Raw genomic sequence first — 10,775 nt, forward strand, 5'->3', positions numbered from 1 at the left:
CCTTTCATGTGTAAATGGTGAATACTGGTAGACAGGAACATTTGAAATTTGATGTTTTGCAATTATTTCAACTTGGAACAGAGTCTCAGGGCAACAGCACACTACTTTATTCTGGATATGCTACCTGTGAACTAGAAAATCTGCGAAGAGCATGCTTTTAAAACTCGAAGACTGTAAGCTTCAACATTTGTGACAGTGAGATGCCAGCAACCCTCAGCAGTGGCACAAAGACAAAGATGGAATTAGTTTGGGAAGTTGATTTAGGACTCCTTTTCCATTGTTTCCAAAGAGGGACACCAAGTAGTAGAATACCTCATCAGTGAATTCTAAGCCTTGAATTCTTTATGCGTAAAAAATATGTGGCGATATACAGAGAATTTTAGAATGCATGTTAATTGCTGAAAGAACCCTGGAATTTTATTGAGACTGCTATTAATTTTTACCTGTATCTTGACTATCATTACAGAAAAGACTAGAGAGAGAGAGAGAAATAAGAACAAGCTAGAACAGAGTTAGACTCACTAAAGCTATTAATGGCAGAGTACCGGTGATGGAAGCAGCAGTGTAGTCAGATAGCTTTGGTGCCACACACACCTCTGTGGTCTTGGTGCCCCCCTTCCCTGTGTGCCTTCACTATGTGCTCCTAGGCATGTGGCTGAGGCCTGCTTTTCTCCGTGAAACTAGATCAATAGCCCCAATTTTATAGGATTGTGAGATAATAGCTAATGTTACTCTTTTATAGGATTAAATTGTTTAAAATATTTTAAGTATTTTACCTAGTTTGATTCCTATAAAATTATCAATTAGGAAAATAGTTCCTACGGATCACCAGAGGAAGATGGCATCCCCTGCATTACTTTTAAATCTGTACTCTAAATCTTGTATTTCAAAAAAAGAAAAATGACATTTTTAAAAAGGTGTATCTGTACTCCCTGAGTCTTTTTGGAGTTGATGGCAGGTATTTGGTCTACATGGAAGACTAAACCTTGAGATACTCACTGGTCCTGATGGTTTTAATGCATGTAATATCATTTTAATCTCTTTGCATTCCATGGTTGTAACTGGAGAGGAGGATGTGTTTCTTGAAGGTATATACCAAGGGTCAGGAGACTTATCACCTCACAGGCCATCACCTCATTTTAAATAAGCTTATTAGAACATAGCCATGTGCCTTCACTTATGTATTATCGATAGTGGCTTTTGGGCTGTTATGAGAGAGTTGAATCCTGGGACAGATAATGTATGTGGCCCACAGAGCAGAAAGTATTTACTATCTGGTTGTTGTTCGAGTATTTCTGTTTGCAGCGTCTGCTATAGGCTGTTTATCAACAACCAGGTAGCTTTCTTGATGCATATAAATCATAGAGAAATTAAATTCCAATTAATGAAGAGCTAAGTTGGCTTTATGGGTTTATTTTCTGTAGCCACTCCCTTAGTTATATTATCAACAGAAATAATTTCAAGTGAGAAGTGGCGATTGTAGCAGTGGGAAAAAGCAGATAGGTCATCTTTCTGGTTTATATAATTGTATAGTTTGTACTTTTATAAATTAGGATGTAAAATTTCAATTAAAAGTGGTACTTGTTAGGGGTGCCTGGGTGGCTCAGTGGGTTAAAGCCTCTGCCTTCGGCTCAGGTCATGATCCCAGGTCCTGGGATCAAGCCCCACATCGGGCTCTCTGCTCCGCTGGGAGACTGCTTCCTCCTTTCTCTCTCTCTGCCTGCCTCTCTGCCTACTTGTGATCTCTGTCTGTCAAGTAAATAAAAAAAAATCTTAAAAAAAAAAAAGTGGTACTTGTTATTAATAAGATTTTCTGAAGGGCGATTATTGGGAATAACTATTTTTCTTTTCAGCCTGTTGCTTTGGAGAGAGCTCTCTTAGATTAAATCAATTTGTTATTGAATCACGACTGACTATTTTATTGTAGTTTAAGATAGAAGGGGCAGTGTATTGTTGGCTTTTTCCTTTTTTTTTTTTTTTTTTTTAAGTGGAGGGACAGAGGAAGTAGTTAAGAATCCTGCTCTAGTGCTTGGACTCAAATCCTGACTTCACCATCCACTGTGACTATGAAATGGTACTTAACCTTTCTGAGTCTCATTTTTCATCTCTTGAATGAGGATATTAGTAATATTCCTAAGGATGTTTTGAAGTATTACATGCAATGGTATATGGAAAGTTGTTCAGTAATTATTTGGTCTATGGTAGGGACTCAGTAACTAACTGGTCAGTATAAGTAGAAGAAATAACTAGTTTTCCTGGAAGAGTAGGTATTTTTTTAAAAATGGCATTATACCTTCAGTAGTGATTTAAAAAGTAAAACATTATTGCATAAATGAGATTAACCCAGATTGGTATTTTTTAATGTCTAAATATTCTTTCTTTAAAAAAATAAAACAGGAGAAAGAGAAAGAATTAGAAAGAGAACGAGAAAGAGATAAAAAGGATAAAGAAAAATTGGAATCTCGATCCAAAGACAAGAAGGAAAAAGATGAATGTACTCCAACAAGGAAAGAAAGGTATACATTTTTCATTTAATGCCTGTATTGCTTTTTGAACACTACATCAAAAACTAATGATATATACTATATGTTGGCTAATTGAACATAAGAAAAAAAATAAATGACATTACTACGTGCCTTCTCCCACCCCACCCCCCCAAATAAATTAAGTTCTGGGATGATGTTTCATTTTGTAATGTTTTCATCACTGATGCCAACAAACTTGAAAAGTATTTTTTTCATGATAAACATGTTTCGCTCCTGCCTGTAGGAGGCAGAATTAACTGAGAAATGGGGCAGTTAGTTGGCACTTGGCTTGGTTAATTGGGACATAATCCCATTGAATGGTTCAAATGGTACCTTAGCCTTAGTTAAGTGCAAGAATTCAGTTACCATATTAGGTATCAACCCTAAGGTTTAAATAACTAAACAGGCTTGCTACATCTTCCCTGTTGACTCTGGTATAAGCTATTCTTCTGTGCTGAGGCTGCTACCTTTGTAAACTTGAGTCTCCCAGTCCTGTCTAAATGGAGTTTGTGTACGTAGGCCATAGGGACTCACTCCTCACTTTGTCTTCATTCTAATCAAAATCATTTTCTCTTTTAGTTTTTATTTTACTTTCACAGTTCCTAAATCTCTCATTTAATAGAGAAAATTGCTTTAGTTAACTGAGATTTTCCCAATATCCAAGTGTATGCAAATAAATTAATTCTGGCTTAGTTACTCTACAGATAATTACAAATAACATAGTATTTATAAAATACTATAATACTATTATACTATAATACTATTGTAAAATAAAGTACAAATAAAATAGTATACTGATTGGCTAAATGCTAAATTTACCACTTGTTTGTCTGGTTTTTATTATTTTGATATACTTTCAGATTTATAGAAAAGTTACAAAGATAATGTAGAGAATTCCCAGATATCCTTCACCCACATTCTCCAACAAATGTTGAAATAGTTCTACTTTTGCTTAAATTTTTCTCCCTTCCTTTCCCAATCATTTAAGAGCAACTTGCCAACATGGTGCCCCATTTTCTTATATAACCACAATAAAAGTTTCAAGTTTGGAAGATTAACATTAAAAAAAATACTATTATCTAACCAGAGACCTTAATGAAATTTTATCCATTGTCCCAGTCTCGTATGGCAAAAGAAACTCCAATTTAGTTGAATTCAGTTTTTGTTTTGATCAAACTATCTTTGAGACTTTCTTGTTCTTTATAAAGGGCTTTGAATGTTGTTGGAAAATAACATTAATAAGGTTAGTGAAAATAGTTAGTGTAAACTGATAGGAATTAATAGCTAATTCAGTAGAAGGAAAATGAATACCTGATCCTTTACTCACTTATGGAATATTTTGGGGGCTTTGTTCCTTAGGAAGAGGCGACACAGCACATCCCCTAGCCCATCTCGCAGTAGCAGTGGTAGACGAGTGAAATCCCCTTCACCCAAATCGGAGCGATCAGAGCGTTCAGAAAGATCTCATAAAGAGAGCTCACGATCCAGGTCATCTCACAAAGATTCTCCTAGAGATGTTAGCAAAAAGGCCAAAAGGTAAATGCAAGTTATTTTTTTGTAATATTTCAAATGCCAGTTTCCTTGTCATTTTTACCAGCTTTTGAAAATAATTTGGCTGGCAGCCATTTTTTAAAAGGGCTTTAGAAAACCAGAGAAGTACACTTCCATTTTAGATTATTCCTTCCCACCTCCCCACCCCAGTCTCCTCATGACTAAAGCACAAGAAGGCTTCCAACAAGTAAAGACCAGCCAAGAATTTTAAACATTATATCCAGTGTTTTCTGTGGACTAGGGGGAGCTGCTTTACTTTTCATTCTGTTCTTCAGTTTCTATAGAATATTCTTTGGTTTTGTCAAGGTTGAAAGGAAAATACATCACCCCCTCCCTCCTGCCCCTGCATCTTATTAGCAAGTTCTTGGGTAGAGATTTGTGGAAATAAATACCCTTCTTCAGTGGGTAATTTAAATGTGTGTTACATACTTTTTTTTCCCTTGTAGTTCCAGAAAAGTGGTTAAGAAATGTTTTATTCATTTGGTGCTATATATATTGGAATTTTCCTGAGAACTAAAACTGCTTTATAACCTAAAAATTTATTTTTGTGACCATTTTTAGTAAAATTTTTATAAAAGATAAGTTTTTCCTTTTCTAAATGGCACTTGCACATGTATAAAAAGCATATTTATTTGTTTTGGTAATCTTCATGAACTGCACTTACAGAATTACGGTATCTTAAAAGATTCCCTTGAAAGATACGCAGTAGTTGGTGCTTTTTCCTTCAAGAAGATAGGCTGCAACACTGTTGTGTTGAAAAAAATTTTGTGAATGATCTTAGATGCCGTTTTGAACTTTACCTTGTAGAAGAGGTTTGGACTTCGGGGTATATCAACAACCTGTGGAGCTTGTTAAAAATGCAAATTCCCAGTCCTTACTTCTTGGGATTTTGATTAAATAGAGCAGTGGTAGGGCTCAGGAATGAATCTTTTTTAAGCAAGCACACCACTGATTGATGCAGTGCACAGAAGGTATAAAATTGTGTGTGTGTATATAAAGTAGGCAAAGTATAAAACTCGGAAATTTACAGCCTTTTTTATTTCTGACTTTCATTGTGCTCTGTTCAGGATCATTTTAGATAATTGAAGGATGGTCCATTTTGATCATATGAGTACTTTGATAAATTGTTTCTGTTTGTTTCCTCAGATCACCATCTGGTTCGAGGACACCTAAAAGGTCTAGGCGATCACGGTCTAGATCCCCTAAAAAGTCAGGGAAGAAATCCAGATCCCAGTCCCGATCTCCACACAGGTCTCATAAAAAGTCAAAGAAAAACAAACACTGACATAAATTTTTAAGATGCTGTCACTTATTGGAAATGCAATTTTGTTTTGTGCCTGAATGGTCTGTTTTTTAAAAAAAAAAATAACAAAAAATCAAATGAAAGAGCATTCCTGGATTTTTTGTTTATTTGTTTGTGAATGCATGTGTAAACTCATGAGTAACTGCATCTGTAGACCTGTCCTTGTTTTATATTGTATAAATTACTTTCGTTGTGGCTGTTTCTCAAGATGAAATTTTTATTGTGCTAATGAATTTCATCAGAAATGTGTATAATGGATCTGCTGGCAGTAGTAGTATTTTGTTTTAGGATGTTGTGACTTAGCAAAAATAATACAGATGTCTTCCCCCCTTTTGTAGCTTTGACAATTTGAATTAGATTTCAAATAAAATCTGAACAGAAAACTATAATGTTGTTTTTTTGCCCTACTGGTGACATCAAGTCCCTTAAAGTCCTACTAAGTGAGTTTAGCACTTCTGTTGTGTTTCTTATACTTAATGCACTTTATAAGCTCCATTGTTCAAGTAGCTAAAGTTTTATATTTACTAAGATGACTATCAAAATTAAGGGACCTGAGATTCCTATTTGGTAGGTTTGCCAACCAACTTCTTCAATAAGGCTATCTTGGGTAATACTAGTACCCAGAGATCAAAAAACTAAGGAAAGGTGGCATGGTCTTTTTGTTAATGGAATGCCTGGCTAAAATATTTTTTCTTCTATCAAAGAAGCAATATGATTTCAGTGTACTCAGCCTATATCCTGAGCAACTATTTATTTTTAGGGAAAAATTAACTCTCCATCTTTTGGTTTCATCTTCTATCATGAAAGAAGTTTATTTATAAAATAAATTTTCTAATAAGAGTTGGCCATAGAAGTTTTTTGTATGATAATTGCCCTTTTATAGCCCTGTGTAGGTTATCTTTCAAACACTGGTATCGGTATATTTCTACAAAGTTCTATTTAAAGCACCTTATTTGTTTTTTTTTTGTTTGTTTTTTAAGAATTGAGTTTTAGCTTTACCTTTAAGTAAAGCTTAAAAGTAAAATAGTTTTCAGGAAACTTAACATCCAGTGGTTTGTAAATTCAAGGTGCAAAAAGTTGATTTAAACAATTTGCAAAGTTAAAATCTGTTACACAATGGGAATAAAATTGCTGCAGTATGAGGAAGAAAAAAAACTTGTATAATGTTGATCATAATATTGCAACAATATAATGTAATAAAGGGTTATGTAGTCTTGAACTGACACTACTACTATTTGTGAATCTTTCAGTTTTTCTGGACACGTTATGCAGTGGTTTTGATGTTTTGGTTTTTCCCCTCTTAATAGCATAGAAAACCGTTCTAATAATGGATTGTTTTGAGTTACCTTTTTAAAACTATATTTTCAAGTTGCTTTATTTAATGTTGCCTAGTTATAAAATAAAATAAGCTGCACCAATAATGTGGGAAGTAGGTATATTAGCTGGTGGTGAGGTGTGCTATTTCCAAACTGGGCAAACCTACAGCAGCTTTATAGATGAGCCAATCCGGTTATTGGACTGAATGGTTCTTACCAACATGCAGTATTGCTTCAAGGTTATTCCCTTATTGTTCACTCTTGTTTGTTCATAATGTTAGGGAATGTTAATTCCTAAATGTTGCTTAGAATAATTAAATGTGAACATTTGGTGCTGGTTTTTAAAAACCTACAGATACAGCCATTTTTAAAGGTTTTTAAAAACCTACAGATATAGCCATTTTTCAAGTGTTTTTTTCTCCCCTGTTGCTAGCCTGGGGGGAGGAAATTTTATACATACCTTTCTTTGCAAAAAAAAAAAACAAAAAACAATAACGTTGAGTTCCTGGTGATTTGGGCATTCCATAATTAGTTAGTATCTAGTATAGGCTTAGAAATAATGTGGCAGGTAATGATTTCTGCAGTCAAAAAACAAGGAATGCTTATTTCTCTCTCTAAAAAAAAAAATATCCTGAAGAAGGAGGAGTGAGTAGAAATTGTTAGGTCAGTTTTGGGTGCTTATCTGTAGTATTTTTCCTGCTGCAGTGGAATTAGCAGTTCTTTTAATGTGGATCCAGGTACAACGAATATCTTAAGGAGGATTAGATTGGCTTCCTTTGGGGTGGGTGGGTGGTGATTGCTTAGGCTTGATAGAATATGTGTTCTGTAAAGTTTACTAATATGTGTATTAGATTGTATTGGATTTTTTTTTTCTGGAATTGCAAATGGTTATTTCCAATTTTACTTAGAAAATATCTAGAATAAGCCTGTTTAATTCTTCATGGATTCTATGAAAGTTTAACAAGATCAGAAATTGGTGAATTCTAAGGAGGGAGATACTTTACCATTTTTCTAAAAAATAGCGTATTATTCATGTTTCGCATCTAAAGAGCCCTCTTCATTAGATAGCAGAATTTCTTTGGGTTGACTAAAATGTTCGTAGGATAACTTTCTAGTTATAGGAAATAACCTGGTCCAGCTCTGTAGTAGACGGTTATGCTCTATCATAGCTACGAGTAAGAGGAAATCCTCAGTTACCTACTCTTCACAAGAGTGTGGCTTAAACTCTTTACCCTCTGTCCTAACATTTATACACAGGGATTTCTTACCAGGTTAATACCATTTAATCTCCTCCTACACTGAGAGAAAGTAAATAAATGGTGGTCTATTTCTTACCAAAGAGAGACCTATGATTGAAAAGGATCATGTTTGTGTATCTTTTCTGTGACATTGTATTTCCTTATTCCCATTAGTTAAGCATATGGGCATTTCTAAAATATAACATGTTGAGAAGTTAAAAGATTAAAGAACTAAAACAGCAAAAAGCCCTGACCCAAAAGAATGCTTTTATGATGCTCAGAATGTTCTTGGCTTTTCTGCTAAAGTTTGCAGAAATTACTAGACACTGACCTAATTTTTCTTTATTGCAGACCATTCCTGTGAGCTAACCCTGAGACTTTTATCCCAATTAAAGAATCTTAGAAGAAATACTTGCTTATGACTTCTGTATTTTTCCCCCAGATTTTAATAGTCTTGAAAATATTTTTAAGAGGTTCCAACCATGATTTAATTTATTAGCTGTGTTGTACACATTTGCCTTTGCGATCACATAAATTCTGAATTTATGTAGCCATGATAATAGCCTATCATTATGATTATTAAAAAATAAGAGCAAATCCCTGTATTGCCACAGTGGCTTAAGCTATTCTGATGACCACAACAGTGTGATCTCTTCAACAGAGAAGGTTGTTTTTTTTTTTAAATAAATAGTACCACTTTTCTAAGACAGTACATTTACGAAATTTGAGCTTTTTTCTTTGTCGTTTTCCTTTTATACTTTCATGGAAAAGCAAATTACAGAAAATTCAGTCTAGATAGTCATAAAGACACTAGTCTAAGTTGAAAAGAACACATGACTGTAAAAGCTCATAAAGTGCTTGGTTTCTTCCTATTTCACATGCAGGTTTTAGACAGATTGTAGGGGGTATTTAATTTGTTGCCTTTTGGCTTTTTTTCTTCATTTTTGTTATCAACTTCCCAGGATTTAGATAATCCCCAAATGCAGATCCCAGGGGAAGTGTTGTGACAACAGACTAAAAGGTGGGAATGTGCTGCTGTTCAGAGTGAGCCATGTTCCATTGTTGAAAATTCAATGCCTCAGTGTTTACTCAGTACCACCTCATGGAGCTTTGGTGTAAATGGATTATGTGTATAATTGGTTATTTATATAGTTTTGTAGCTCTATAGATTAAATGCCCTCATTCATTTTCACATGTAATTGTGCTTGAAGTATTTGTTTTCTCCTTTTACTTCAACAGGCTCTTGTATGTTACATCTCTGGTGATTCGAAATATCAGGAAAGACAATTTTACAGGAATGAGAGTAATATAGTTGAAATCAGCTCAGCTGAAATATCTTACAGCAAGACAATTTCTTTTGGGTGAACGGATTCCATAATATAGTTACTCTTGATGTAAGGATTAAGTTTATTGTGGAGCTGCTTTCCAGACTGTCACTTTATAGTTTTTCTACATAAAGATTATATAGTTGCAAAGGTTGTGGAATTTCCCTTTTGTTGTTTTTTGACTTTAATTACTTTAATAAAAATACATTGTTTTCATAGCAAACTTTAGCCTGTTCATGTAATTTTCTCCATGTAGTTTTTCTAATGCGAGCCCAGTAAACCATGTCTGGTTTTCAGCAGCTTTCTATCAAGTGAAATAAGTTATGTGTCACATTTATCAGTTCTAGCTAAAATGTTACATTTTATATGTTTAAACTCTAATAAAATATTTTCATGATAGATGATTCTCTTGATTAGGAAATTTTATTATTGGTTCCCCCTTCTATGAAGGGTTATTTTGTTCCGTTTTATTTCACTGGGCAGGATTTCAAACATACAAAAAAGGGACAAACATCCCAGATACCAATCAACTTGCATATATGTATCTCTAAATGTTTTCTTTTTAAAACCTGCCATAACCACAATATCATTATTACATTAAAAATAATCCATTGGTTTCTTTTAAAATTAAATTTTTAATTATCGTAAAAGAGTCATAACAAAATATACCATCTTAGCCATTTTTAGATGAATAATCCGGGAAGGTTAAGTGTGTGTACATTGTGTAGTCTCCAGACCTTTTCATTTTACAAAATTGAAACTATAACAGTTAAGCAACTCCTCATCCCGACCCCGTAACTATTTTACGTTATATTTCTGGGAGTTTGACTACTCCAGATAAACAAGTGGACTCAGACAGTATTCATCTTTTTGTGACTGGCATAATTAATTCACTTAGCATAATGTCCTCAAGGTTCATCCATGTGGTAGCATGTGCCTTGGTCCTTTTTTAAAACTTACTTTTTCTTTAAAGTTTCTCTATCTTCTTAGAGAATTTGAAAAGGATTTTCCGCAAATGGCACATTAGCATTTTCTATTTTGAGTAAAAACTTCAAAAGAAAACAAAGTAATACCAAGTATATGGGCCAGTTACTCCACACCACTTTCTTTACCATTTTTACCACTTTTTATGCTGTGTCCTCTTTTAATGGTTATGGATAATTTCACATCAGCACTTTATAGCATGGGGTACAAAGTATACTTTCAAAGCAAGCTATGTAGTTTTGAAATTGTATTAATATTAATGACTATATTCAAGCCTTTTTTTTTTTTTTTAATTATCACCTGATGAAAAGGAAACTAAAACTTTGGCACTTAGTAAATGTAGTATTTGGATTAGGTATTCATTTGCTACGAAGAAAAGAAGAAAAGCCCCATTCTCTCTTATTTTACCCTAAGAAAACACAGAACTTCAGGTTAGCCTAAGAAACTTGCTTTTTGATTTTTTTAATTTATTTTTTGATTTTTTAATTTTTTAAAAATTTTATTTGACAGAGATCACAAGTAGGCAGAGAGAC

The 10,775-nt window shown here is 33.9% G+C and overlaps 1 protein-coding gene across 3 annotated transcripts in view; it reads left to right on the forward strand.

Annotated features, from left to right (window-relative positions):
* U2SURP (U2 snRNP associated SURP domain containing) overlaps window positions 1-6,604 on the forward strand; it is a 53,042-nt gene extending 46,438 nt beyond the window's left edge. For all 3 annotated transcript variants that reach the window (XM_080819581.1, XM_080819582.1, XM_080819583.1), the window contains 3 exons: window positions 2,398-2,516; window positions 3,885-4,061; window positions 5,223-6,604. In XM_080819581.1, coding sequence (XP_080675707.1) covers window positions 2,398-2,516; window positions 3,885-4,061; window positions 5,223-5,361 — 435 coding nt within the window. In that variant the 3' untranslated portion in view covers window positions 5,362-6,604. The remainder of the gene's footprint in view (window positions 1-2,397; window positions 2,517-3,884; window positions 4,062-5,222) is intronic.
* The last annotated feature ends 4,171 nt before the right edge of the window (window positions 6,605-10,775 follow it).

The sequence above is a fragment of the Martes martes genome (assembly GCF_963455335.1).
Source record: "Martes martes genome assembly, chromosome: 1".
Lineage (NCBI taxonomy): Eukaryota > Metazoa > Chordata > Mammalia > Carnivora > Mustelidae > Martes > Martes martes.